Consider the following 26,136-nt stretch of genomic DNA (forward strand, 5'->3'; position numbering starts at 1 on the left):
TGCACCGCTAGGGCCCGCCAAAGTAGCATGTAGCCGGCCATGCCTCCTGTCAGTAGGGCGAGAGCCGCCACTCTATGCATGTTCCAATCCTTACCAGTAACAAACCGACTAACATTTGGGTAAAATAAACACTAGGATAATGGTAAAATTGCATGGTGTGTTTGTACTTCCCTCAAAGCGTCTTCTTGGCATTCGTCCTGGTATTCTGACCTCAATTTCCGGCAGGTAGTACTGGCGGTGATTTTTGTACAGTTCAAACCCGTATAAGATGCCTGCCTCTCCTTGGTTATACACCAACATGCCAGGTTACGACAGGAATTGGATGTGGCGAGGAGATGATACCTGGTATCAACGTCGGCTTCGGATCTGGTCTGTAGCCTGACTAATTTGAGTTTATCAATCGGAATGATTTCGGAGTGTCACACTATATCGGTGTCCTCTGGATAACAGGGCCTATAGTCCTATCACTACAGGTAGGGCTACTCTCAATTACGTTGAGCATATGCCTCATTATAGATGCTGTGATGGCACAACTGCAAATGCGGCAACCCAATTACAGGCTGAGTTCTTGCCCAATGAAGTAGCCCAGGACAGCCTCTTCTTCACTGCCCTGCTGGCTAGCAATGAATGTAGTATACATAACCAGAATAGCAATATCGGGGCACTAACGACTAACTGAAGGAAAGCGAAGGCAATAGTAACGGTACCCTTTCGAAGAGAAAGATTGAGAATTAATGAACCCTAAAGATGCGTGTCAGGTAGGAGGGTCAGACAGTTTTTGAACCAGTGCGACCAGTAAGACACAGCAATTGTATATTGGTTTTTATCCGACTAATCTTCCGCATTGTCCTGAAAGAGGTGTCACGGATGCTAGCAAATGTTAGGACGTTTCGGCTACAGCCGGCCAGAAGTACCGTCTCGGATAGCGGTGCCGACATTTCTCCGAGCGAAACCCAGGCCCGATCCCGGTGTGCCAAGCTCGGTGACGACGAAAGCTCCCTCGTTCAGCCATTTGGAACTAGATATCTCGATTGCACATTGCATTCTACATAAGTGTATGAACTGCGAGGTCTGCTTGAGCTACTCCTCTCATTAGGATGAGTAGTATCGTCTGCTTTGCCCCCAAGACCAGCCTTGACTCCTTGTTTGACGCCACAGCAAGCGTACACCATGCCGGGAGTTCCATCAAACAAGGCATGTGAGCGATGTAAAAAGCGCCATCTGAAGGTTAGAATCGCATGTTACAAGTTACTTGCTGCGTCAGTCTGACCATCTCAGTGTGATGAGACACGCCCCAGCTGCCAGCGTTGCACCAATGCTGGAGTTGAATGCCCGGGATATGTACAAACTCGCAAGTTTATCGATCAGGGTGCTTCTGTTCGGCGTCGATATGCGCCATATCAGCAGGATAACCCCCGACGGGATCCTTCACATAGTCCCAATAAAGTGAGTACATGCACGAGGGTATAACTACCCGTTCTCGTGTTCGCCCGTAAACATCGGTAGTCAACTGCTGCTCACACCGGTTAGGTGACGCGAGAAAGTCCACCAAATATCGGAGGAGCTGCAATCAGAAGCAATGCTGCTAATGATCCAATACACACGCGTGTAGCTGCAACAGCTGTAGCCGATCAGCCAGCCGACGCTAGTCAAACCTATTTTGGTTCGCCTATAGCCGAATCAAGACGTCAAAACCAGTTACAAGCGGAAAGTCAGCATAGCCCGAACGCTGGCGCTGGTGCTGCTGCAGTGGCTGAACAGCCATTGTCGGGGATGCATAGTCGTGCCGCTCAAGTGGCTCACACTCATAGTAACCCTTTTGACGATAGACTTCGAACCCACGGGGATGCACCCATGTCTTATCATGAAGACCATGCAACAGCTGATGATCTATTACCATCTCATGATAGCCAATCCGTCCAAAGTGATAAAGAGGATTTTCATGAGGTGGTATCAGAGTTAATGACCGACTCTGAGCATGAGATATCCTTTCTTATACGCCATTACTCGCAAAATATCGCTCCATGGTTCGTAACGGCCCATTACTGTATTCAATCTACAATCTAACATAGTCATGTTGTTAGGCTGGACCTTTCCGATAGTAGAAGGTTCTTCACAGCATACGTTCCCATACGAGCGATAGATTATCCTTACGTGAGATACTCGATCGGCGCCTTAGCAGCAATACATCTGGGCCAGATGAAGGGCGCGACATGTCCGGAAAACGTTGGCATGTTTACTAGCCCAGCAGCCATGGAGACGTATCCCAACGCGCCAGAAGTGGACTGGTATCTCAAGGCGGCAAACTACTACTATATGTCAATCGCGCGCATGAACTCAAGCATGCCAGAATCCTTTGCGACTCTGTCCAGTACCGCTGTCCTGGAAGGCCCCGTCGAAATCGTGAAAACCTGGCTGCACCGCCATGCAGAGACTACTCCTCCCTCCGCAAGAGACGACACTTTCTGGCGGAAGACAGAGGCCTTGCTAGCCACTGCAACCATGCTCACCATGTATAAGATCATCAGCAAACCCGGAGAGGAATGGAATCTGTAATTAGCCCCAACCCCTTACCCTACACCACCACGCCCTGTATCTAACCAACATACAAACACAGATACCTCACCGGCGTCAACTCCCTATTCGAATCGCTCCTCCACCTCAACAGCAACTCCTCCGACCCCATAAAATTCACCCACGGCATCAACGCCTCATTCTGGAACTTCGCTCGACAAGACTACCTAGCCTCCTACTTCAACCGCCTCCCCACCTACCTCGACCCAACCAACCTCCCGCTCTGGCACGCAGCCGGCCTCACCTTCACCGAAGCCGGCGAAATCGATCCCTCAAGCAGCACCTCCTTCCCCACCTTGGAAGACTTCGCCTCCAACAGCCTCACCTACCTCCTATCCAAGTTGACCAACTTCCTCGCCCACCTCCGATCTTCCCAACTAGACCAACTCATCACCCACCCATCACCCCAAGGCAGAACAACCCCAACCACACCCCCAACATCCACCTCCACCTCCACCTCTACAACCTGGCTCAACCTCTCCGTCTCCTTCCAATCCTGGGTCGACCGCATGCCCGAAACATTCCGCCCGTGTTTACGGCTGCATACTCCCCGTCCCGAAGTCTACTACTCCCTCCCATCCTGCGCATCAACCATGCAACAATACCATTTCGGTCGGCTAGCACTATGTCTCAATCGTCCCGCGGACGTCATCACAAGCCCCACCACCGCTTTCGACCGACTACAGGGGTACAGGGAGGTCACGAAGGAGGTGGATTACAGATGTAAGGAGATTGTGGGGATAGCGGCGGCGAGGCCCCAGAGCTGTGCAAGGATTTATATGCCGGCTTTGCTGTTCGCTGCGGGACAGTGTTTAGAGAAGCAGGAGGAGAGGCAGGTTGTTGAGGAGTTGTTGTGTGGTATTGGGGCGGATTTGGGATGGGAGACGGATTCGGAGATTCAGAGGTTGAAGGGGTTGTGGGAGGAGAGGTAGATAGTTTATATTTCTTTTTCTTTTGTGTGGTTGTGAGGGATGTTTGGGGTTGGGTTTATGTATTTGTAGTGGGCTGGGTGGGTAGTGTTGATGTGTTTGGGTTGTATTCTCTGATTTGTGACTTCCTGGATACAGTTGAGTGCCAACACGGCAGTTAGGAAGAGCCGAAGCTGAATCACTAACTTCAGAGATTAAGTATATGATTGGATGAAACTTGCAGCCAGTCAGATAATAGTATTATAATGGTTGTACCATCCAACAGAAGAAAACCAGATAAACCGACACAAAACCTGCCTCACATCTCCCCGACCTCATCTATTCCTGTTCCTAGCCATGCATAATCACCCACATAGTACATTGTACAAAGTCAATGACCACTCAAAAAACCAAGTCTAGAATCCATCCATTGACGTAGTCCCATCCAGCCATCAAACCCCACAGCGGCATATTCCCGCCAACTCGACCGGCAATGAAAGTGGAGAAAGGAACGAAATCCGGGGAAGTGGGTCTCCTCCCAGCACAGACATCTCCGTGACAGACAAGCAGTCGCTATAAGAACCAATGAAGGACCCATGCTTAGAAGATCGGCTATAGCAGCTAGTTTCATCCTGGGTGTCCCTTTCGGAAACCCCCGCTCTGGGGTCGTATCGCCTGTCTGGGGTTCCTTGGGTCGGCTATGGGGGTGTTGGGGTCCGGGGGAATTCCGCATTGGGCGGGAAGGGTCTGAGTGTTGGCATGGGTGGTAATGCAAGGGATTTGTGGTAGATAAAGGGATGATGGCTTTAAGATTTGGAGGAGATTTTAGGGCTTTTGAGAGCTCGCTGAACTGAAGTAGAAGAATTTATTGTGTGGAATATCGATATGGAGATGAATTATGATGAAGCGGTAAGTGGTCCTTGATCATGGGTTGAAATGCGAAATACTGACAAGGATGGTGCGTAGGCTCTCCATCAGTATGTTAGATCTCTTCAGGAAGTGATCGCTGCTAATAATCTCCAGGATTGAGCGGGAGCTCAATACTGAGATCTATCCAGGGACAGAGATCATGGCCGATGTTGGGTCGCACCACTTCGTGAAAGCGTCGTCGCGATCAGATCGTGTTCTCGTCCCGCAGCCATCGCAAAGCCCGCATGATCCTTTGGTGAGTCTTATTGCAGTCGGAGCAATATGAGATCTGTGAGGCTAATCGAATGCCTCAGAACTGGAGCAAGACGTGGAAGATAACCGTTATCTGCCTGTCCACTGCGGTTTCCTTCAGTCAGGGTCTAGGACCTTTGGCCTTAGCACCAATGTTTCCTCAGTTGATGGAGGCTTTCGACACGGACTATGCCGCCGTAGTCAAGTTCACCGGCGTGTGTATCCTTGTGTTGGGGTTCAGTAACTTCTTCTGGTAAGCCCTGGACCATCTTCGCAAACGTCGAAGGTGCTGACGATAAGAAGGATTCCTATACAGAGCGCCTATGGTCGGAGACCAGTCCTAATATTCTCCACTCTCATCTGTTTAGCCAGCAATATCTGGAGAGCCATGGCAACATCCTATGGTAGTTACATGGGAGCTTGCGTCCTCAATGGATTCGGAGCCGGTCCTGCCGAGGTTGGTGTCCCAAAGCCGAAGCATGAGTGAGACTGACAGACAGCGGTAGACATCTCAACCGGAGATCATTGCAGACACCATATTTCTGCACGAAAGAGGTTCCTTCAACACACTCTATTTCACGTTCTATTTCGGCTCGCTCATGGTAAGATACGAAGTAAGCTGTCAAGCTCCCTGGCTGACTAGTCGTATAGGTCGGACCTATAATTGCCGGTCCAATGGCCCAGCATGTTGGCTGGCGTAGTTTTTTTTGGTTCAACGTCGCGCTACTGGGGCTGGTGCTCATTCTCGTCGTTTTTCTCTTTCCAGAGACCAAATGGCACCGAGTCCACCCCGGTGAAGACACCCATGCACAAGAGGTGTCGAACTTATCCGATACCGGATCAGAACCAGAGAAACTGGCCGCAGCGGCACATCAGGAGAATGCTCCGATAGAGAGAGGCGATACAGATCCATGGCTTGGCAGAGGCTATCCATCGAAGCAGCAGTTCAAACTGTGGCAGCTGGAAGGCCACAATCTAAAGAACCTGCTGATCAGCTTCTGGGTTCCGTGGAAGCTTCTCTGTTTCCCCATCGTTGAATTTGCTGCCTTCAATGTTTCCTGGTCGGCCAGTGTCTTTCTGACCCTAAACCTCACCCAGAGCGAGGCCTTCTCCAAGCCTCCATACAACTTCTCCAGCCAAACCATTGGCTTCTTTAACTTTGCAATTTGGATCGGGGCATTCATTGGACTGGCGACTAATGGACCTCTCTCGGACTGGATTTCCATGAGAGCCACCAAAAGGAATCGGGGCGTCCGAGAGCCAGAAATGAGATTGCCCGCGATCATACCGTACGTGATCGTATCCATCATTGGAAATTTTGTGGTAGCCTTTGGTTATCAATATCAATGGGACTGGAGGGTGAGTTTCCATGTTCATCCGTGGTCGAAAGGTGTGCACTAATGAGAATCGCACATCAGGCTATTGTTATAATAGGGTACACTGCGGCTGGTATCCAGGTTGCTGCCATTCCAGCTATCACTAGCACCTACGCAGTGGACAGCTATAAGCCGGTTGCTGGCTCGATATTCGTTTCAATCACAGTCAACAAAAACGTCTGGGGTTATGGGTTCAGTGAGTTCATTACACCGTGGGTAGAAAAGAGCGGCTTCGTAAAACCGATAATGTTGAATATGTCACTTGCCGTCCTGTGGTGTCTGTTCGCGATTCCCTTTTACTTCTACGGGAAGCGTTTCAGGAAATGGACAGCAAAGTCGTCAGTGCATAAGATGTGAATTTTGAGCCAGGTTTATTCTTCTTGTTTGAAGGTCCAGAAGCAACAGGCCTGCTGTTGGCTGGTCATCTCAAGTAGCATTATCTGTACAGTAAACACTATCGCATCATTCGTCATCTTCATCCGGGTCGTACAGATCGAGATCCAATGTAGCTTTAGGTTTTGGCATTGGCGCGGCTCCCATCCCAGATCCGCTTGTTGCTGCAGATCCAGCATGCGCTGCAGCTTTGGCGGCCTCATCTGCATGACGCGCTTCTTCGCCGACGTCGACCTGCGGCATCGCATCAGCGATCCCTACACCCTCAGCCTCACGTATTAAGCGTTCAACTTCCTTCTCTGGTTCAAAGCCTGGGCGACCCTCGGCAGCAGCGAGTTGTATTTGCGCCATAAGTCCCAGTCGAATGCGATCTTCCATTGGATACGGTAACATATAAGCCTGACGAGTCATCTTTGCCGATTCGTCGAGCCAACTAGTCGCGTCTTTGGTCACAGATGCGACCGGTTCCGCTGCCTCCGTGTCCTGGTTGCCATTTGTTCCCGTCATTTCTGTATCCGGTCCCTTCTCTTGGATCCTCTCTCGCGATTTGGCCTCTGCAGTCGCTGCAGCATCGGCGGCCGCTTGGTGGTTGTACTTGCTGATCCGCCGCGCAAAGTCGAGAAGTAGCTTGTAGTCCACCTCTTTAATTCCCCGTAACCCAGCAGACCTTGACTTTTCAGCCTGCATATCTTCATCCGAGTCATAGTCCGAGTAATCGTCCTCCGAGTCCAAGTCGCTATCAGACTCGTCTCCACAGGTTGTTGTGATCTCCTTCTCATAGGCCATCACCTCACGTACAATGCTCTTGACTTTCTCTTCCAGTTCCTGAGCCTCTTCACGGAGCCGTAAGATTTTGGCGTAGTTTTGCTGGTGTTGTCGGAGAGTCTCGACGGCGGAAGTCAACGAGTCGTCTGCGTCCAATAAACCGATCGCGGCGGCGGGAGCGCCTGCAGCTGTTGGCGATGTTGTCAGGCTATTTATGAGCACGTTTAGTTTGTTCTCCAGGTTGGACAGGGTGCCTTGGAACTCGACGTTCATTTTGCTCCGTTTGGGCTGTCGCGAAAACGTTGCGATGGGCAAGGATCAAGCTAGGAGCTGCAAATAGTTTAAGGTGTATCGCACTCAATTGGTAGAGCAAATGCGATAATCAAATAAGGACACCGAGTGAAAACTAATTCCCAATATTCGGACCACAACTGGAAAACCTCTTGCAATGTGATTGAGGAGAAGCTCTGTTGTTTTCGGTTCGTTGTCGGAAAACAATGAGATCGCCGGAAGATCCACGTGATCGTAGCTATCTAGCACGTGACTGTGGGGTTCCTGCCGGTTCTTTCCGCCATCGCAGGCTGTCATTCGGTCAATTCCCCAGGAGGAACTAATAAATCCAATGTCGGTGTCGGATTTGTTTGAAGTACACCTAATTGCAGTAGTTAATGCTCTCATAACTTTCAGCCTCAATATAATGGCGAACTCGGGCATTTGTACCAAATCCTCGCAACATTTTACTGATATCATCTCTGCAGCCTACTTAGTATATCTTGGCTACGCCTAGTGCGACCTGCCACAAGGCTTTCAAAATGTAGAAGGATCTAGCGTGACAAATGACACACCATACTTTTTAGTATCTCACTACTATCCAGCGCTGAGATGTATGTGACACTACTCGTGTCTGTTGTAGGCCCAACGCGTTATACGCCCTTCCCTTTGACATGATTTTCCCAAGCTAACATCGCGATTACAACGCGTCAAGGAGACCAACTCTTACATACATATCCGCGCCAAAGAAAGGATATCTGAGCGGGGTGCGAGATGGTTCTGTTCTGGGATGGCAATAATGACGTTTGCTCGGATATGCAAGTGCCGCTTTTCTTCCCCAGTGGTACATCACTAGCAACGCTTAGAGGCTTTTCTGTATCTTAATCAATAGTCCGATGCTCTTCGGCTACTTGTATAAGGCGACAAAATCATCAATCATGAAAACTCCATTCACACTTGCCCTTCTTCTATCACTTGTCGGATATCAACCCTGGGCCTTGTATCTAGCAGAGGTTTGCGAGGAACTGGGGCCTCAGCTATCAAAGTCGGCTGTGATATCTGCCTGGGATGCAATCAGATATGAGCGCTGGATTAAGTCCAACGCACCTACGCCTGGTGTTGTGGTAACACCGGCTACTGAGCAGGATGTGGCCGCAATCGTAGGTCCTTCGTTTGTTTTTGCATGATAAGGATTGCAACGGCTAATGTTAAGTCCTACAACAGGTCTCATATTGCATCTCGAATAATATCTCATTTCTAGCCCAGAATGGTGGGCATGGATGGTCACAAACGATTCACCTGGATGAGGATGGATTGCTCATCAATCTCAAACAGCTTGATGAAGTCACCTTCAGTAAGAACAGGAGAGAAGTGATTATTGGAGGTGGTGCCTCTGTTGCCCAAGTAATTGAGGCTTCATCCAAGAACAACGCTTTAGTTCAGACTAACAATTGCAACTGTATTGGGGCTCTGGGGGCTCTTCTTGGAGGCGGATATGGCACCCTGATGGGTTTGGTTGGCTTCGGGATAGATAACGTACTATCTCTGAATCTGGTCATGGCTGACGGCTGTCTGCACACAATCACACCCAAAGACATAGATCTCTTTTGGGCTCTTCGCGGTGCTGGTCCCAATTTTGGCATTGTCACGTCCGCAGAGATGAAATCATACCCTGTTTCAGCCTCTGGCCAAGCCGCCTGGACGGGGCAACTTGTCTTCTCTGCCGACAAATTGGAAGCTTTGGTTGATACAATCGACAGGCTAACTTTAGAACCGGAAATGAGCGTCTTTATGTACTTTATGACCAGTGGTGAACCAGACAATGCGCCTATGGTTGCTCTTATGCTATATTACTACGGTACCGAAGCAGTAGGGCGGGCTGCGTTCTCATGTTTCTACGACATAGGTCCGACTAACGACACCACAATGGCAACTGAGTACGCTCACTGGGTTGATGCATCCAGCATGGCCTGTTCAAAGAGTGGGTTCAGAATCCCATACTCTGCCGGACTTAGTAGAATGGTCAGCAGCACTTGGAAAGAGGCTTGGGAGGAGTATGTTTCTTTCGTTTCCCTGGGCGGCACCGGTCAAAGTCTGGTCCTCTTGGAGGCGTATCCACTCGACAAGGCGCGCTTTTTTGGTCAAGATTCGTCAGCTTACGCCTGGAGAACCAAAGTGAATTTCAACGCGATGGCTATAGCGTGGTACATGGACGACAGCCTGGATTCGGACGCGAGAAAATGGGCTTCTAAAATGCGTGATCTATGGAGATCGACTGACGGATTGGACTCACCTGCTGTGTATATGCCCTGTATATATATCTTTGCCAAACTGACTTCGTCTGGTTCGATTCAGGTACATCAATTTCGCCTTCGATGAAGATCTCTCGGTGGTGTATGGCGACAACGTCGGGCGTCTGAAAGCGATTAAAGCAAAGTATGACCCTGACAATGTTTTCTATCAATGGTTCAGTCTGTAGAGGTGGAATCATCTCGGTTGTTCGTAGAACATGCCGTGGTCACGAGAAGGAGAGGAGGAACTACCGTACTCCAGTCTTCACTGCTGAATCTATTCCCTATGCTTGACTCGTGTAAAGATATTCAAGTAAATGTACCATTAATTGTTTCTCCATTGAACACATCACGGATCAAAGCCGATGCCCGAACTGTGCTAAGATCCTGAATATCCTAGCAGTCCCACCACATTGATATCCGTGTAGTAAGAACAAACCGCGATAGACAACCGACGATAAGTGCCGCAGCAGAATCTCGGATCTAACCCCGCAGACTGCGGGGCGTGTTCCGCCGTGCCGATAGCCAAGCTTGAACCCTGAAATTCCCGCCAGGATGATTTCTCCCTGCGACATACTTTCTGATCCTGAACTAGAATTCCACCATCTATAATGGCCTCCAACTCTACTTCGCTTCCATCTGCCCCGCGCGTCAACCTGGGCGACAACATCATCCTTCAACCCCCTCTTTCACGATGCGGACAGGGTCCAGGCCTGATTCTGATAAGATCAGCCAATGTTGCAGAATGCCAAAGCAAAAACACCAGTCTAGACCCAGAGCCGCTGCAGAAGTGGGCCGAGGAAAGCTATGCAGTCGCGCAGATCACTTTCGACTTGGACTCCGGCGCAAACGCTTCTCTACTGTCGGTCATAATTGACAGCGCAATTGCCGGCTTAATCGCCCTTCCTGAATGCAATAACAAGGAGAAATTTGGCATATTAGGTCTATATTCCCCCAGTTCGAAGTTATCCGTTACACACACTAACGTGGACCTTAGTCTACGGCTCCCAATCTGATTACGCCCCAACATTCATCCACTCACTGCTGGCCCACATCAGTGACACAAATAAGTTTGCAGCAATAGTATACCACAGCATTTGGGACGCTTCATCCAACACTCCAACACTCACGCACATCCCGGGTTCCCAGGCATCCACTACCAATGGTACCAACTACGTCTACCCCGACGTAGTCTCCCCAGGCTTCATCATCCCCGGTCACCCCGACTTCAAATACTCCACTGCCAGTGTAGCGCATACCCGTTCCCTCACCTTCCTCAAGAGTCACCTGAACGGGCCATACTTCGACCTGGAGAAAATCTGGGCCGAACACACATACTACGAATTCGATGTTCGATCTGTCGAAAAGACCATGGCCACAATGGTTCAAGAACCATATGTGAACCATATCCCGACCGTAAGCCACTTGCTCGCCCCTTCATTTATCTCATACTAATGACCAACACAGATGACCGGCGGCATTGGCCGCACCAAACTAAGCAACTTTTACCTCCACCACTTCATCTTCAACAACCCCGACGACACCGCTCTAGAGCTGATAAGTCGGACTGTGGGTATTGATCGCGTTGTGGATGAATTTATTTTCTCCTTTACGCATGATAAGGAGGTAGATTGGTTGTATGCTTCACCTTTTAACAAGCTTCCACATATTAGTTAGAACATGTGAGTAGCAGCTGACAAGGATGTGACAGGATCCCTGGCATTCCCCCAACCCACAAACCGCTTCGCATCCCCTTCACATCGGTCGTCAACATCCGCGGCGACCGACTCTACCACGAGCACATCGCATGGGATCAAGCGACCGTTCTCGTTCAATTGGGTCTCCTGCCACAGTGGTTGCCTTTTCCGTACCAACTACCGGACGGGAGGACACCCGCGCCAGGGAAGAAATTTGAATACAAGGTGCCTGCTGGAGGCGTAGAGACCGCGGAGAAATTGAAGGACGAGAGTGCGGTGGAGTCGAATGGGATGTTGTTTGGGGTGGGGATTAGGGAGGTGGATGATTCGTGAACTGGGTTGGAATCGAAGTGTGATTGGAATATGTGAGCATAGTAGTATGGTAGTATAGTAGTATTGAAAGGAATTGCTAATCTTGATAGATTATCATTTTTTGTGGCGTGGCTGGCGGATTTAATATGCGGAAGGAACCTACTACTCGGTCGGTGTGTCACATTCCGGATTCGGAAGGTTGGTTGGTTGCATATTTTGCATGGAGTGGCTGAAAACATCTACTACCATGAAATCTTTCCTGCGCTTCAAATCTGGATCTACAAATAATTTGATACTTGGCTGATCCGGGAGAGGAACGTTACAACAGTTCTCGGGACGCAAGTGATCATTGTCACCTTTATTGAGTTGCGATGATGCGACGTCGGCATAAACTATTGAACTATAACTACACCGTCTCGATTATCTTCCGATTAATACTCTTTTGAGAGTTGGCCAGCACACACTTCCAATGACTCCCCCGTCGGTCCGTTCTAAATATAAGCAGATTACTATCACAATTGACAGTTATTGACAGTTGATATTACACACACACACACACACACACACACACACACACACACCCACAAGCCATACTGTTTGCCGCACACAATCACCATCTTGCGGTGTAATTGCTTACTATGCATCTCCGCAAGAAAGGCTACATACTTCCCCTCAGTCTTCTCTCCTCTATCTCATCATACGCTCACTCCAAATCCTTACCCATCGTAGATCTGGGATATGAGCTACACCAGGCATTTTCTCTCGATGTAAGTACCTACCTGTACCAAACTACTAACCTATTTAATAAACTGATTGATTCGTCCTAGCAATCAACCCAAGCCTATAACTTCAGTAACATTCGCTTCGCCGCACCACCTGTATCTACCCAGCGCTTTCGCCCACCGCTGCCTCCATCAGTAAACAGAATCGAAATCCAGAATGGCTCCGTGGGACGCGTCTGTCCCCAAGGGGAACCTATATGGTCAACAGAAATCTTAATCCCGTTTATTAAAAGCATTTTGACGGACACGCCGTTTAATGGGTCTGATGATATAAGTGATTATCCAATTGTCTGGCCGCCCGAGGATGCAAGAATCACGGAAGATTGCCTTTTCTTGGATGTGGTTGTGCCCAAAAGCGTTTTTGAAGGGTCAGAGGCTGCGCCGGTGCTGGTTTGGTTTGATGGAGGAGGCTTTGTCACTGGTGATAAGACAGAGGTACTGCCTACGGGACTTTTGGAGAGGGGTTCGGAGATTGGAAAGGATTTTGTGTATGTTGCAGTGAATTATCGGGTGAGTAAGATTTCGATTTACCTTCAGGTTTGGTGAGACCGCAGGCTAACCTACGAAGCTGGGGGCATTTGGGTGGCTGTCTGATGGCGAGGGCCTGGGCAATGCTGGGCTTTATGATCAACGCTTAGCATTGGAGTGGGTGAAGAAGTATATTAGTCTGTTTGGTGGTGATCCTGGGCGAGTGACTGTCATGGGTGAGTCTGCTGGAGGTGGTTCTATCGTCCATCAATTGGCAGCATCTACGGGGGTGGAGAGGGAGCTACCTTTTCAGCAGGCGATTATTCAGAGCCCAGGGTGGTATATGCAAGCAGTTGAAGTACAGAAGTCGACTTTACAACACTTCCTGGAATTATTGAACGTGACCTCTCTCGAAGAGGCCCGTCAACTTCCATCAAATCAGCTGATTACTGCTAATGCCTACCAGATAGCTACTACATCTGTGTACGGAACATATACTTATGGGCCGGTTATTGATAACACATTCATAACAGATCTTCCAAGCAGGATTTTACTGGATCCAGATTTCAAATGGAAGAACATCCGCGTGATGACAAGCCACACAATCAATGAAGGGCTGACTTTCACTCCGCCAGCAGGCATGAACAGCTCAGCCTTCCAATCCCTCATCGAGACTTATATTCCAAGTCTATCACCCGAAACTGTGGATCAAATCGTCCAATATTGGTATCCCCCGGTCTACAACGCTTCATCCTTATCCTCGGAGACATTGGGATATAGCGATCCCTTAGAGCGGACATCGGTCTTCATGAGCGATGCATTCTTTCAATGCAAGACCCTCTACCTCGATAATGTATTCGATACCTCATACGCGTCGGTATTCAGCGTGCCACCGGGTGTGCATGCCCAAGATGTGGCATTCAACTTCTGGGACCATTCCCAGCCCGATACGGAACTGGGGCTATTCAACGCAAGTCTCGCGCTGACCATGCAGGATTATATCATTACGTTTTTGAATCAAGGCTTTCCCACTTCGGCCGAGAATATGGCCATCGAGTGGGAGAAATACTCGAAAGATGGGCGCGTGATGAATCTGGGACTGCAAGATATTGCGATCACCTCCGATACTGTGGACTCGGACCGGTGTCGATTCTGGTGGAACATTACTGGATGAAGAGAATGTATGCCTTTTCCACACTATCGCCCCGTTTCATTTTTCCTGCTGGTTAGTCTGGGCCCTGCAGAATCAGTACGGTTATTTGGTGCTTATAACTGAGTTGGATATCGAATGCAACAGCAATCTGCTACTCTGTCAGTGATCATCACGGCCTTGAGCCGCATTTGAACCTCTCAAAATTCAGGACCCGGAGACCATTGAGTCGTTCGGCAAATAGTCTAATTGCAGTGAGACATGGCAGAATTCTCAGACCATAAAATGACAGCGATAAATGCTAGTAAAAATAGCAGCAATTTCTCCGCTAGCGCTAGCGCTAGAATGCTTGGTCACAGATGCCACAGATTCGAAGAGCTTGACTCGATACGTGCCAGTCGCTAGGCCCACTACACAGTATCTAAATGAGGCACAGCAACGGTGACTACTGTAGATAGCGACACCGTACGGAAGGTGAAGCCGAAGCAAAGAAAAAGAGTCTATGTTTGGTGCCTACTACTTACTTAGTATCCCGAAGTTCCTCAACTATGCCGAGACGACCAATTGCGATCGGAGATAACCACGGCTGCCTAACCTAGTAAGTAGTAAGGCGGTCGCCGCGGAGTCCGTCGGTAGGCACTACTCCGTAGGCAGACTCGCGATTATTCAGAAAAGCGTCGTCGGGCATAAGAGAAGAGAACCAGAACACATCGGGCGATCTTCGGGGGCGCATTCGGCAAGACAAAGGGGCGGAGAGAGTCATGTCCGAAGGTATTCTTCTATCCTATCCAAATTGTAAATTCGTTCACATGATCGGCAGGAAAGAAAATTTCTTCCACTATTCCAATCTTTGTGCTGCATCTCCACGGTCGGAACAGCCCGTCATGGAGAGCGAGTGCCATTGGTAAAGTGTCAGGGGTAGTTAGTAATAAAAGGTTAAAAAAGAGTAGTAATTTGGCCAGGGGCAGAGCAGGCAACCCGTGTCTTACTGCCAGCCAGCCAGCCAGCCAGCCAGCTAGTTCGATAACCTCGTTGCTAAGCTTCCCATGGGTAGGACTGCATTGGCTGGTCGGTTTATGCCTCAATGGCCCGTGGGGGCCAGTGAGGCTTTTGCCATTGGGTAGATTTGTCCTGTCGGCGAGTTGGAGTTTGAAAGTTGAGGGGTTCATCGCGTGCAAAGTGGACCCTGACGGACTGGGACTGGGACTGTCTCACGCTAAATCCAAGACAGTTGGGCCAGGAATAGATAGATGGCCACTGGAAGTGGCAGAGTCGAGTTTGGTAGTACTGTAGATAGCCGCTAGACTACTTTGTAGATAGACAGAGCATGTGCTAATAGTCTTAATTAGCTAACCAATTGGGGCGGAGGGCAGTGTTTTGAGCGCCGTCGTTCCATGATCCGAGTGTGCTTTGATGTGAGGATGAAGATCGGTCGCTTTTCTGGATGATTCGAATAAGACGGATCGTTGCATTTTGCATCAGCGTGGCTGACGGGGGTTAGTTTGATGGTTATATCTTGGGGGCGGTTTGGCGTTTTGGCGTTTTTACAGTAAGAGAAGGATTTGAAAGAAAGGAATGAAAGAGGTGAAGGAAGCGAAGGCGAGGGAGTGCCTGGCCCCCAAAAAGGGCAACCATGAAACCAACGGGACTGCGACGAGGCTGTGTTGGACTGGCAGTCGCTTCCGTCGCGAGGAAAAGATGATCCGCGCGATCAATCAGAACGGGCGGAGCAGCCCATCATCTGCCATTTTACCTGCATTTCCCTCGGTGAATCAGGGTCGCTCAGCCTTAGCTTAGTAGCTTCATCCTCTTTCTTTTGGACCAAGTTGCACTGACCCAATCACTTTTCGGCCCCTCCGTTAGCGCTGAATGTTGTCATTGTGGACTGATTTGATGCGCTTTTATATGCTTTGCCCGGTCGCTCTTCGTTCTGCATTAGTTCCTCAGTCTCTCCTTACTTGCTTTTTGCCAATAACAAAGAAAAAGTACTTCTATAAGCTTTTTCCCGCGAGTCTCCGTCATTCTTTACCACTGTTCAGTTCATCCCTGACAGCCTGTCACTCTTTCGACATCCATCCCCCATCTACACTACACTACACTACATCCACACCACCATGTTGTTTCGCCTTCTATCCGCAACTGGTGCCTTGTGCATCACTACTGCGGCCGCCGCAGCTCTGCCTGCACCTCAGCTGCATTCTACCGCTGGTTCTCATCAAATCAACCTTCCTGCTATCCCCTGCGCTTTCTCGGAGTCGACTTGCACGGAATCCTTTGACTCTGGTTCACAACTGGTATGTACTCACGTCACAATGCAGTCGACCATCATCCCAAACTAATCATCTCGGATAGACCATCGATTTCTCCACCCAAAATGGCACCCTCCGAGCCAACCAACAACCCATCTTCCCCGCTACCGTCCCTATGCAGTTTACAGCAGATCGCAAGTGGGAGTCATTCGTTCAGCCAGTTCAGGTCTCCTACTCGTTGGATGTACAGCCACTGCCTGCTCGCCCTGGCGCTGGTCTGGGCGATATCTACTACCTCAAGCTCCGTCTTTTCGACCAGCACGGTCAAGCTGCCACACAAAACAGCATTGCCATCAGTCTAATCAGAGACGCCCAGGGTGGTCTGCAGCTGACGATGATCGACCCGAACGGTAGCCGCGATTACGGTCATGGAAACCGTGTGTGGCAGATGAAGGCCTGGAAGGAACAACTCGAAACATACTACAACCATGCCAAGGAGGCCGTCAAGAACTGCGTCAAGCCGGAGCACCCGAAGCACGAACACGAGCATGAACATGAACACGCCCACGAGCACCCTCACAAGATGGCCGGATCTTCAGACGCCCACCCCCACCGCCGCCCTTCCTCCAACAAGTACTACCCCTCCAGCCAGAGCGGCCACTTTTTCTGGACCGGACGTGAACAGAGCATCATGAAGATCGCCCGTCCGGTGATCCTCCCCGCCCTGATGGGAATCATGGCTGGTGGAGTGGCCTGCATTATTGGATTCCTGCTGGGTCGTCTCATCATCTCCATCTACCTGTGCGCCGCTAGCCGCCGGCAGCAGCAGCAGCAGAACATTCCCATCATCAACATCGAAGACGGCGAGCCTATCTCCGAGAAGGAAGCCCTTCTCGAACCCTACAGCGATCAGGAACCTGAGTCGCGCCAATCATTCCCATGATCTTTATTTCTTTCTTTCTTTCTTTCCTTCATCTCTATATATACCTCACGCCCACCTGTACATTACAGCCCTTTCCTTCTGTCTCTGTTTCCACGTTCATGATATCCAATGCAGCATAGCATACATACCCTTTGTGATTTTGTCCATATGAATACTAGTTAGATGAATTCATGTGTCCACCCGAAATATAAACCCCTTTACTTCATTTAATATTCAGCAAGGCCGGCTGGCCCAATGGTAAGGCGCTTGACTACGGATCAAGAGATTGCAGGTTCGAGTCCTGCGTCGGTCATCTTTTTGAATTTTTGCTGGTGTAAGAAAAAAATCTCTGCTTTGGATCGTGTGGGTATTAAGCGGATATCGACCGACCCAAACTCTACTTGTTCTGCGGCGGAATTTAGACCCACCATGTCTTGGCATTTGCTTTTTGCTGATGTGAGAGAAGGGGCAGAGGATGCGAAGCTCATGCCCGGCTGCATTGCAGTGCATTGCATTTTCAGGGGTCGTCATTTGGGTATTTCCTTTAAGCCTTGCCAAGGTTGGATGGAGGGGTTGTTTGGGGCCGTTAGGGTGTTGGTGTGCTGGGCGTTCGTGTAGGGTGGGGTGTTTGATGTGGTCATCCGAGGTGGAATATATTTCTGTACAAACACTAGTACAATGATAAGTTCATTCTATCGTTGTGTATACTAAACTAATATAAACTCTACTGCTTGAATGACATGTAAGTTAGAGAGAAAGGCCTTCATGATGTCTTGAGGAATTCAAGTCTACTTATCAGTACATAGATTAACTATGCACCAATATCAAGACACACATAGCTACTCCAACCATTGTAAACTGAATAATACTTGAAACAAATACGCAAGTCTAGCAACACCCTCAACATCCCACATCACCTGTATCCAAATCTCACCAACCCAAAAAAAGACCCAATAACCCCAACACCCAGAACAATAATCCCTATCCCTCCCACAGGCTTCGAAAGAGCCCTACTATGCCCCGCAGAAACCCTCACAGTCTCGGCCATATCCCAATCCCAGATCACTGTGAGGTTCTCATCTGGTGTGTCCCAGTCATAGGTCACGGTGGCGTTGGCTATTTTGGTGTCGCTGCGGTCTGCTAGGCAGGGTCTGAGGAGGGTGAAGATGAGGAGACATAAGAGGATGAGTCTGATTATTGAGGAGGATGTTGTTATTGTTCGATTGGGATGGAAGAGGAGTTTGTGGAGGAGGTTGGGTTTGAAGTTGAGCATATTGATTTTGGAAATGGGGTATAATGTCATGGATGTTGATGGGAGGTAGTTATTGGGATGTCTGGAGGGAGGTATTTGGGTGGATGAAAATATTCATCTTGAGGGTAGAGGGTAGTGTGTCGACTGATCATGGCTGCATCAGAATTAGATGTGGTTGGGCGTCATTGTGAGGTTTTCTTCTCTGTTTTATTTTAGCGGTGATATTAGCTCATGAAACCGTGCTGATGTAGGTAACCCTCTTAACCAATATTTCGTGCGTGCCTAAAATTGCATTAGTAAAGATTCTATATGCTTTCCTTGGTGATGTTGATTTAGTTGATAAGGTATACCCACTTAGCGGACACTCCACACCTTCCAATATAGTAGAGAAGTAGATGCGATCTCGTTTCAGGTCAGTTTGATCAGGAATGCATGATGCCATGTGCTTTGACCACAGGCCTGAGAAACTAGGCCTCAAAGAGTACCGGCAGACATCCTGGATCATCATCATCTTCTTCTTCTTCCGCGCCGAGCATCGAGAAAGCTATACACCTCGGTCAGATAGTATAATCACTATCATCACAGCGCGTGATATTCGGGGGACAGCCGGGTCGATAATACTGAGGGAAACCCAAAGAAAATTCTAATTAGTTGATTATGTGCAGTATTTGCTGCTTTCAAATCTAAGAGAGAATGCTATCAAAGACACTGCAACCTCAGAAGTAACAACAACAGTGCATCAATCTCAAAGAAAACACAGACAAAGACAAATGCCCCAAACACAAACCACGATTATCCAAGGGACACTCCACTATGCCGGCACTGTGGGAAGTCCAGGCATAAGCATATGCTAAGCAGCCACTACTCTTCTAGCCCTGTAAGCTCATTCCCCATTCTGCAGCTACCTCCAGCTATGAGGTCGTGCAACGATAAAAAAGCTTCCTCTTCAGCCACTGACTAATTGACATGACCTATTGCTGTTAACAACACCACCCCTTGCTGGCGCATATTTGCGATGCCACGTCCGCCGGATCTGATGTCACCGCAGATCTGCGACCAATGATCCTCCGCAGCTTCATTATCGGGACGGCACAACGGTCCCTTTGACATCATCGCGGAAACACACATCCACTCGCATTGTTGATGTCGCCCAGAATATCGTCATCCTTCTACCATGGGTCCAATCTATCCTTTCATTTCTGGGGTAAACATGAACCACGTGGGCATTATAGGATTCCTCCAACCATCAACAAGACATCTCATGCTGCCGCAACCTATGATCATCGACTAATTGAATGAGCTCTCTTCACCGTCTCGCATTTATCGCCACTTACGTATGCCCTTAATTCCTAGTATTGTGTAGACGAAAGGAAAGCTATATACATCACAACTACCACCATCCCGACCGTCTACAATCTCATCTCCAATATCCACTAACGCAGACACTCGCCTCAATCGCCCCACTATACTCTATCACCAAGCTACAGGATCGCCAACATGCCCCTCTTCCACTCCTCCTCCCACTCCAGCTCCGACCGGAGCAGTATCGACGATCCCAACACTACATCCTCCCACTCTCACCGTCGCTCCCGCCGCTCCTCCGGCTCCCCCTCCCACTACTCATCATCATCCACTTCTCCTTCCTCCTCCCGCCACCACAATCACTCCCTGTTCGGCCACAGCCGGAAGAACGAAGACCCTTCTATCCTTGCCGCAAAAGAGCAGGTCTCTCGCGCAGAAGCGGCTGAGCGGGAGGCTGATCGGGCACTGATGGCTTCGAAACGGGCAGTGCGTGAGGCTAGGGAACATGTGAGAAGGTTGGACGAGGAAGCGAAGATGGAGTAAGTTGCTTCCTTGCTCATTGTCTTTTTCTTTTGGTCAGACATGCTAATACTTGATGCTAGGGCACGCGCTGCGAAAATGAAGCAGGATCAGGTGAAGTCCATTACGAAGAGGGCGAAGCCCTTGGGAAGTATGTGATTCATTCGTCTAATATAAGTGTATGTGATGGCACTGACTGAAGGTTCCAGGACATGTGTGAGGTCGCTTTCTGATAGTCGATACGGATCCTTGTCGACAGTGGAGGGTATGGCAGACCGAGTATATGACGTTATAATTCTCAGCATGTATTTCTATCGTACTGTTCCTTTATAATTCGGTTCGGGTATCGCTTCGTGGGATTCTTTGCAGGATACGAGTCATGAGTTATGATTGATACTTTAATTATGTTTGTATTATACTTTTGGGCTTGGTTGAATATCAATTTGCATATTATGACGAAACGAATTGTATCTGCTACTTAGATATTGACTGTTTGAGTTTTGAGGATTGAGCGAGCTTGGACTGACTCTAGTTAGAAGCCAAGATATGAATTATGCAGTGCAGAAGACAAAGGAGAGCCAGAAATGTACAACCGTAAGAGTCTGTAGAAGGTTATATCTCTTCGTAGTGGAGGTCAGGTGATAGAAGGTGTGCCTTCTACCGCTTCAAAGACTCCTTCTCTTTCCTGGTCTTCCCGCACGAAAGCCATCAGAACCAACAGCAGGAAGCTTGTCTTGCTTGCTGACGATCAACGACTACATCCATTCCAAGATACGTAAACAGGAGGTATATATGTGACTTCCATGATATTCCTCCACTTGAAGCATCAACGAAGGGGCGATATCAGCCAAATGACTGTCTCTCCACCCCACAGTAAGTCTAAATCAGAACATTCAGACTCTCAAGAGCCAATTCCATCACGATGAAGCCAATCTATCCTCCTTGATAATATCAACAGCCTTTTCCGCCACAGCATACACTGTCGTCTGGATATTCCCACGAGGAATTAGTGGCATCACACTGGCGTCGACCACGCGCAGATTTTACAGCCATACACCCTCAACCGATCATCAACCACACCCCCAATCTCTTGCGGCATCATAGCTGCTGTTCCTGAAACATGATAATGACATATTATGCGGTCCCGCGTGAGCTCACGCGCTGTTTCCAAGCTCGTCACACGCGTCGGATAGTGCAGTCGACGGCCATTCGGCTTCAGCAGCGATGCCATGGGCTCCGTGGCTGCCAGCGTCTCAAGCCACATTACATGACGCGCTTGGATCTCCAGATCAAGTGGATGTGACAGCATACGAGGGTCGAAAGTCGGCAGCACTGTTGGATCTGACGAGGCTAGATGTACCGAACCTCGGGAAAATGGCCAGTTCAAGACTGCCACTATACTAACGTAATTTCCGGGCTCTGACATGCTAAAGGTGCCTCTAGGATCGGAGCCTTTGTCAGGCGTCATTTGGAATGGTGCTAGCGTATACTGGCACGTTGGCTCGTCGTCATCTTCGAGAAATCGGCGAAGAACACGGTACTGCGCCGTCTGTCTCGCGGAACCTTCCTCTTTCAGGTGCTTTTCTATGAGGCCGGATAGCTCGCCGGTTTCCAATTCCGGGTGAGTCATAAAAGCCGAACCTAGTGGATGGGAGCCTAGTGGTCCAGCTCCCGAAGACTGCCATGCTTCCATGGCGGCTTTGGCTACCTCAGGATCCCGTAAAGCTTCCCCGGTTATTTGACCATCGGCAGCCTCCCAGGTAAATGGGACGAAGGCCATGTTCTTGCAGGTTCTCGCCTACATTGGGATTGTCGATGATAATATCGATACCATGCGCTTGCAGAAGCTTTGCGTCACCGATGCCTGAGAGCTCTAGCAGATGCGGTGTCTTGATTGTGCCAGCCGCTAGGATAACCTCTGCTCTTGCGGCCACCGTGCGTTGGATTCCATCAATCCCTCGAAACTGGATACCGGTCGCGATAGCTTGGCCGTCATCGACACAGGCTGTCTTGTCGAGCAGAACCTTCTCCACAAATGCTTCGGTGATGACTCGGAGATTCGAGCGTTGCGCTATTTCGGGAGTATAATAGGCGACGCCCGCATGACTACGAGCCCGTGAGGTCCCGTGGATAGTAGCCGGATTGCAAAAGGCACCCTTGGCCAGACCAGACATTGGGTCGCCTGTCAGCCGATGATTCAAAGCCTCAAAGGTCCGGGGCCAGGCAGCCGTGAACGCCGGATAAGGCCCATTACCAAACGAAATCTGGATGGGTCCATCGGTCCCTTGAACATCCAGGTCGACATAGTCAAGCGATAGCTGGTCACGAATCTCATCCGACGGCGGTATGAATGTTTGCGATTTTCGCATGTAGGTGGAGAGAGACTTCCAGTTCCAGCCCGAGTTTCCCAGCTGCTCCCATGAGTCGATATCGCTACGGCTAGGGTAGATTGCCATGCCCATGTTGATAGCCGAGGAACCTCCCAATGTTCGACCGCGGGACTGAGCAAGGCGTCGGCCATTAAGACTTTCCTATTCCACATTAATATGAGGGACCATGTATTGCAAAGGCTTGCATGTCTACCTGAGGTTCACTGATAAGGCTCCAATCGAATTCAGGGTCAAAATAGGTACTGGCCGAGAGGCCCGGAGCTGCGATACGCGGATCGTCGACACCATCGCTTCCAGCTTCCAACACCAGAACGCTGACTGCGGGGTCTTCTGTCAATCGGCTGGCCACCACCAACCCGGAAGTTCCTCCTCCAACAACGACATAGTCGTACACGGGCGGGATATCGGACAAAGACGAGGTATCTCTTTCCATCATGATGGACTTGTATATGGGTTGTCATGAGGTGAGAGCAGAAGAGCCGGTCAGTTGCACCCATTTATAATATAATCCAGCTGAATCAATCGACGCTTGGGTCAGTTGAGAGTAAGCATAGCGGGGTCACGGCTCGAATTGATACGAGAAACTGACTGACTTGTCAGATGTGGCTATCTGCCCTGAAGTTATTGGATATCGTCGCCCGAGAGCCCAAGGAAAACCCGGCTTACGCAGCGGCGGCGCTTAGTGTTATCAATGCTGCACCGAGCAAGCATCACCGATCATTTGCTGCAACATTGGCCCTTCGAGGTTCACCACTTCAATTTCACTTTAATTAATGAGGTAGCAAAGCAAGCAACATGATATGCTGCGAAATCGTAACAAGGCCCTTTGATTGCCACGAAGATCTCCTATAGCAAATTGTACGACTTTCCCGGCGGTCCCAGATTTGAAGCACATTGCAGAATGAGCTGCAATGCAAAACTTGAAGATGCAGGTTGTTTAACAAGTCTAATATATGAAGCTAGTATCTCCAGTCCAAGCACCACCAGGCCGAAGCAAGGGTCTAGGCAGCGGCCAGGCAGCAACGACGCAAGGAATGCAGGCTCCAACCCAATTGGCCAAGAGCTCCAAGGATGATGTTTTCCCCGAGCTATAAGTAACATATACTACCCATAGGAGCAATCCTCACACGCTTCTTAAGATTCAGGTTAGACCAGCTGGCTTTGCCAATCGCCATTCGATATTCACGCTTAAGATCACCCCATCACCCTTTCGAGCCCTTACAAAGAAGCCCACCATGACCGAAATATCGAACGCCCAGAAGGCCCAGCTACATGAAGTTGCACAATTGATGCTGGAGATCTACCAGACTCTTGCACAGATGCGGTACCTTGATCCCAAGACGATTTAAACTGGGCCTCACGACATCTCCAAAATGCGCCTGGTGTACGAGAAGCATGGGCTGGACCCAGCTATCATCTACCCTCTATAGCATTCTTCCCTATGTGGACTCACAAATTGCAAACACGAGCTTTTTTGATGGCAGTTCTTTCATGGACTTTCGTGACGAGTCCTGCGTTGAAGACGGCCGTGATCCTTTATGCCACGGGCCCTCGGAAGAGGACGGAGACGGGCCATACATGCGTCCCTGGATGACGGCATTATCACAGATGGGAAACCACACAAGTGTTATCATATATGATGCACGAAAGCACCGCATCTGGATTCCTGATCCTGTGGAGAATTGCAGCTGCGACCCGGCGCTATACGATGTGCCGAATGAAGCGCCCGAGAGCGAGAAGGGGACTAACTTTGAGCACCTTCCTAGCAGGCCTGCGGGAGATGTATTGCGGGATATCGCCAGATGGTATCGCGAACTCAAGGTACTACCAGGTGGAAGCGACGATAGCTGCATTGAGTGGGATGCTGGAAGGCTGGATGTGAAAGGGCTGTATCGGATGCACGGATGGCCGGGCAACTTCGATGGCGATGCATTTCAGGTGGATCAACTAAGGGCTTTAGGTCTTGCCAGTGTCGGAAAGTACGCAAACCAAATATTGCTACAATTAAAAAGGTGTATGATCTCAGTGGAAGAAAGTGATCGCAAAATCGCAAGATTGCAAAAATCACTTGCTGCAGCGAAGAGCAAGGACGAAGAGTGGATGTTCCGGATGGAGCTTTGGAAAGCAGAAAGGTCTTTTCGCAGAAACAACAAAGATCTCCTGGAGGAGGAGCGCAAATTAATCGCCCAGGAATACTCTCAGACTAAGAGAAAGCTCGAGTCGGCGCAAGTCAGAATGAGGGGCGCTAGGAGATGGTTGGAAGAAAAATCCAAGGACGCCGATGCCTATACTGTTAAAACAGTACGAGAACGCCTTCGCGGATATGAGCAGGAGGCAGCACTCTACGAAAAGGTCCAGAAGGCGACCGAGGTAGACAAAAACCAATTAGGCAACTTGGGCGATAAAACAGGGTTCGCCAAGGAGAAAGAGGCCTCTTTATGGAAAGACGTGGCCCTACATTTTCAAGGGGAGCTCGACGCGCTACGGGAATGGGCTGCTCAAATTCCCACTGATGCACGCAAAACTGAAGGCTAACGAGCAGATCCAAGATTATGAACAGTCGGTCGCGGCAAAGACAGCTACTACATGGCTGACCAAGCCGAGATTGTTTGAAGCTCGGCGTTGATCTACTACTACCCTTGGGTATTATTTATATGTTTTACAAGGGGAACCATGTCTAGTATGATCTGTTTTATACTGTTTATTTGCAGAGGTCTTCCTCTAGAACTAAATAGCATATGTCCCATCTGAACGACCCCATTATCACTCTCTACCTCTGCTTCTCATAAGCAACAGTGCTGCCCATTAACACATTCATTGCGCGTCGCAGCATCTATAGTAGTAGAAAGGATGTCGCCACGCACCGTACTGCGCTGAAATATACTACGACCACATCACTACATTACATGATTCCTCTTCATACGCAACTAGTACCCCTACAATTTTATCGTATTTGCTATGGCGTTGACTATTGTATAGCTTGCCGTGCTCGACAGAAAAAGTCATTTAGCCAACGTACTATCATCGAGATCATTGAAAGCTCCGCCATTGCTGTCCCCCTACTTTCAAGTGACTATTTCTGGATCAACTGTGCTCTTAGGTGTGTCGCGAGTATTGAAGATAAAAACGAACAGAGTTGTAGATATGACGTTCTATAAGGAATTAGTTAAGTTAGCTGCCTTGTTTTCTGGTTGTTTGTTTGGAAGATAGAAGGGGACAGAATACCTTGACTGGATTCCGTAGAGATGGACGGTGAGCTGAGTACGGGGTGGTCTGAGAGGGGTTATTAGATTAGACGAATGATTCATAGTATGTTTTGTTGGTTGTTCAGAGTTGTTTATTGCAGTGAGGTTGA

At 49.3% G+C, this 26,136-nt stretch overlaps 10 protein-coding genes and 1 non-coding gene across 11 annotated transcripts; 9 read left to right on the top strand and 2 right to left on the bottom strand.

Moving 5' to 3' along the window:
• Nucleotides 1–1,025: 1,025 nt before the first annotated feature.
• Nucleotides 1,026–3,670, top strand: BO87DRAFT_333151 (Zn(II)2Cys6 transcription factor). The gene is made up of 5 exons (XM_025620401.1): nucleotides 1,026–1,227; nucleotides 1,279–1,446; nucleotides 1,531–2,027; nucleotides 2,085–2,552; nucleotides 2,618–3,670. Exons 1-5 carry the CDS (start codon nucleotides 1,171–1,173, stop codon nucleotides 3,504–3,506), a joined length of 2,079 nt encoding a protein of 692 aa, XP_025480664.1. The 5' UTR covers nucleotides 1,026–1,170; the 3' UTR covers nucleotides 3,507–3,670.
• Nucleotides 3,671–4,367: 697 nt separating this feature from the next.
• BO87DRAFT_425264 (putative MFS transporter) lies at nucleotides 4,368–6,376 on the top strand (the record flags this gene model as incomplete). Its single annotated transcript, XM_025627288.1, has 8 exons — nucleotides 4,368–4,391; nucleotides 4,449–4,459; nucleotides 4,506–4,647; nucleotides 4,706–4,896; nucleotides 4,947–5,100; nucleotides 5,150–5,245; nucleotides 5,295–6,002; nucleotides 6,062–6,376. The coding sequence occupies 8 exons, from the start codon at nucleotides 4,368–4,370 to the stop codon at nucleotides 6,374–6,376; spliced, it is 1,641 nt and encodes a 546-aa protein (XP_025480665.1).
• BO87DRAFT_38272 (uncharacterized protein) lies at nucleotides 6,264–7,653 on the bottom strand. The gene has a single exon (XM_025624624.1). The coding sequence runs from the start codon at nucleotides 7,448–7,450 to the stop codon at nucleotides 6,482–6,484; it is 969 nt and encodes a 322-aa protein (XP_025480666.1). The 5' UTR covers nucleotides 7,451–7,653; the 3' UTR covers nucleotides 6,264–6,481.
• Nucleotides 7,654–8,377: 724 nt separating this feature from the next.
• Nucleotides 8,378–9,926, top strand: BO87DRAFT_434913 (FAD-binding oxidoreductase; the record flags this gene model as incomplete). The annotated part of the gene is made up of 3 exons (XM_025627735.1): nucleotides 8,378–8,607; nucleotides 8,672–9,747; nucleotides 9,803–9,926. The coding sequence occupies exons 1-3, from the start codon at nucleotides 8,386–8,388 to the stop codon at nucleotides 9,924–9,926; spliced, it is 1,422 nt and encodes a 473-aa protein (XP_025480667.1). The 5' UTR covers nucleotides 8,378–8,385.
• A 408-nt stretch (nucleotides 9,927–10,334) lies between these two features.
• Nucleotides 10,335–12,264, top strand: BO87DRAFT_375960 (uncharacterized protein). The gene is made up of 4 exons (XM_025623169.1): nucleotides 10,335–10,680; nucleotides 10,736–11,154; nucleotides 11,206–11,375; nucleotides 11,450–12,264. Exons 1-4 carry the CDS (start codon nucleotides 10,350–10,352, stop codon nucleotides 11,766–11,768), a joined length of 1,239 nt encoding a protein of 412 aa, XP_025480668.1. The 5' UTR covers nucleotides 10,335–10,349; the 3' UTR covers nucleotides 11,769–12,264.
• An 82-nt stretch (nucleotides 12,265–12,346) lies between these two features.
• Nucleotides 12,347–14,368, top strand: BO87DRAFT_357459 (carboxylesterase family protein). Its single transcript, XM_025621413.1, has 3 exons — nucleotides 12,347–12,514; nucleotides 12,575–13,039; nucleotides 13,098–14,368. The coding sequence occupies exons 1-3, from the start codon at nucleotides 12,386–12,388 to the stop codon at nucleotides 14,169–14,171; spliced, it is 1,668 nt and encodes a 555-aa protein (XP_025480669.1). The 5' UTR covers nucleotides 12,347–12,385; the 3' UTR covers nucleotides 14,172–14,368.
• Nucleotides 14,369–16,103: 1,735 nt separating this feature from the next.
• On the top strand, nucleotides 16,104–17,456 carry BO87DRAFT_38306 (uncharacterized protein). Its single transcript, XM_025624639.1, has 2 exons — nucleotides 16,104–16,441; nucleotides 16,500–17,456. The coding sequence occupies exons 1-2, from the start codon at nucleotides 16,262–16,264 to the stop codon at nucleotides 17,337–17,339; spliced, it is 1,020 nt and encodes a 339-aa protein (XP_025480670.1). The 5' UTR covers nucleotides 16,104–16,261; the 3' UTR covers nucleotides 17,340–17,456.
• Nucleotides 17,457–17,559: 103 nt separating this feature from the next.
• BO87DRAFT_t130 lies at nucleotides 17,560–17,631 on the top strand. The gene has a single exon. It is a non-coding gene; the product is annotated as a tRNA-Arg (tRNA).
• Nucleotides 17,632–19,715: 2,084 nt separating this feature from the next.
• Nucleotides 19,716–20,816, top strand: BO87DRAFT_375964 (uncharacterized protein). Its single transcript, XM_025623170.1, has 3 exons — nucleotides 19,716–20,411; nucleotides 20,475–20,542; nucleotides 20,601–20,816. Exons 1-3 carry the CDS (start codon nucleotides 20,068–20,070, stop codon nucleotides 20,609–20,611), a joined length of 423 nt encoding a protein of 140 aa, XP_025480671.1. The 5' UTR covers nucleotides 19,716–20,067; the 3' UTR covers nucleotides 20,612–20,816.
• A 492-nt stretch (nucleotides 20,817–21,308) lies between these two features.
• BO87DRAFT_434917 (GMC family oxidoreductase) lies at nucleotides 21,309–23,591 on the bottom strand (the record flags this gene model as incomplete). The annotated part of the gene is made up of 4 exons (XM_025627736.1): nucleotides 22,975–23,591; nucleotides 22,163–22,922; nucleotides 21,447–22,116; nucleotides 21,309–21,411 (listed from the first exon to the last, which is right to left on the bottom strand). Exons 1-4 carry the CDS (start codon nucleotides 23,215–23,217, stop codon nucleotides 21,309–21,311), a joined length of 1,776 nt encoding a protein of 591 aa, XP_025480672.1. The 5' UTR covers nucleotides 23,218–23,591.
• Nucleotides 23,592–23,907: 316 nt separating this feature from the next.
• BO87DRAFT_38367 (uncharacterized protein) lies at nucleotides 23,908–25,526 on the top strand. Its single transcript, XM_025624665.1, has one exon. It carries the CDS (start codon nucleotides 24,177–24,179, stop codon nucleotides 25,314–25,316), a length of 1,140 nt encoding a protein of 379 aa, XP_025480673.1. The 5' UTR covers nucleotides 23,908–24,176; the 3' UTR covers nucleotides 25,317–25,526.
• The last annotated feature ends 610 nt before the right edge of the window (nucleotides 25,527–26,136 follow it).

Source organism: Aspergillus neoniger (assembly GCF_003184625.1).
Source record: "Aspergillus neoniger CBS 115656 unplaced genomic scaffold BO87scaffold_13, whole genome shotgun sequence".
Classification (NCBI taxonomy): Eukaryota; Fungi; Ascomycota; class Eurotiomycetes; order Eurotiales; family Aspergillaceae; genus Aspergillus; species Aspergillus neoniger.

What these genes read in the sequence shown, in the direction of transcription:
- BO87DRAFT_38367 (XM_025624665.1), top strand. Translation starts at nt 24,177, where the DNA reads ATGGGCTGGACCCAGCTATCATCTACCCTCTATAGCATTCTTCCCTAT.
- BO87DRAFT_375960 (XM_025623169.1), top strand. Translation starts at nt 10,350, where the DNA reads ATGGCCTCCAACTCTACTTCGCTTCCATCTGCCCCGCGCGTCAACCTG. An exon ending in ATGTGAACCATATCCCGACC is followed by an intron (nt 11,155 to 11,205) that starts GTAAGCCACTTG and finishes TGACCAACACAG; the next exon opens with ATGACCGGCGGCATTGGCCG. An exon ending in GATAAGGAGGTAGATTGGTT is followed by an intron (nt 11,376 to 11,449) that starts GTATGCTTCACC and finishes AGGATGTGACAG; the next exon opens with GATCCCTGGCATTCCCCCAA.
- BO87DRAFT_333151 (XM_025620401.1), top strand. Translation starts at nt 1,171, where the DNA reads ATGCCGGGAGTTCCATCAAACAAGGCATGTGAGCGATGTAAAAAGCGC. An exon ending in CTTCACATAGTCCCAATAAA is followed by an intron (nt 1,447 to 1,530) that starts GTGAGTACATGC and finishes CACACCGGTTAG; the next exon opens with GTGACGCGAGAAAGTCCACC. An exon ending in CCCGGAGAGGAATGGAATCT is followed by an intron (nt 2,553 to 2,617) that starts GTAATTAGCCCC and finishes ATACAAACACAG; the next exon opens with ATACCTCACCGGCGTCAACT.
- BO87DRAFT_375964 (XM_025623170.1), top strand. Translation starts at nt 20,068, where the DNA reads ATGCCCCTCTTCCACTCCTCCTCCCACTCCAGCTCCGACCGGAGCAGT. An exon ending in GACGAGGAAGCGAAGATGGA is followed by an intron (nt 20,412 to 20,474) that starts GTAAGTTGCTTC and finishes ACTTGATGCTAG; the next exon opens with GGCACGCGCTGCGAAAATGA.
- BO87DRAFT_38272 (XM_025624624.1), bottom strand. Translation starts at nt 7,450, where the DNA reads ATGAACGTCGAGTTCCAAGGCACCCTGTCCAACCTGGAGAACAAACTA.
- BO87DRAFT_38306 (XM_025624639.1), top strand. Translation starts at nt 16,262, where the DNA reads ATGTTGTTTCGCCTTCTATCCGCAACTGGTGCCTTGTGCATCACTACT. An exon ending in TTGACTCTGGTTCACAACTG is followed by an intron (nt 16,442 to 16,499) that starts GTATGTACTCAC and finishes CATCTCGGATAG; the next exon opens with ACCATCGATTTCTCCACCCA.
- BO87DRAFT_357459 (XM_025621413.1), top strand. Translation starts at nt 12,386, where the DNA reads ATGCATCTCCGCAAGAAAGGCTACATACTTCCCCTCAGTCTTCTCTCC. An exon ending in ACCAGGCATTTTCTCTCGAT is followed by an intron (nt 12,515 to 12,574) that starts GTAAGTACCTAC and finishes GATTCGTCCTAG; the next exon opens with CAATCAACCCAAGCCTATAA. An exon ending in ATGTTGCAGTGAATTATCGG is followed by an intron (nt 13,040 to 13,097) that starts GTGAGTAAGATT and finishes TAACCTACGAAG; the next exon opens with CTGGGGGCATTTGGGTGGCT.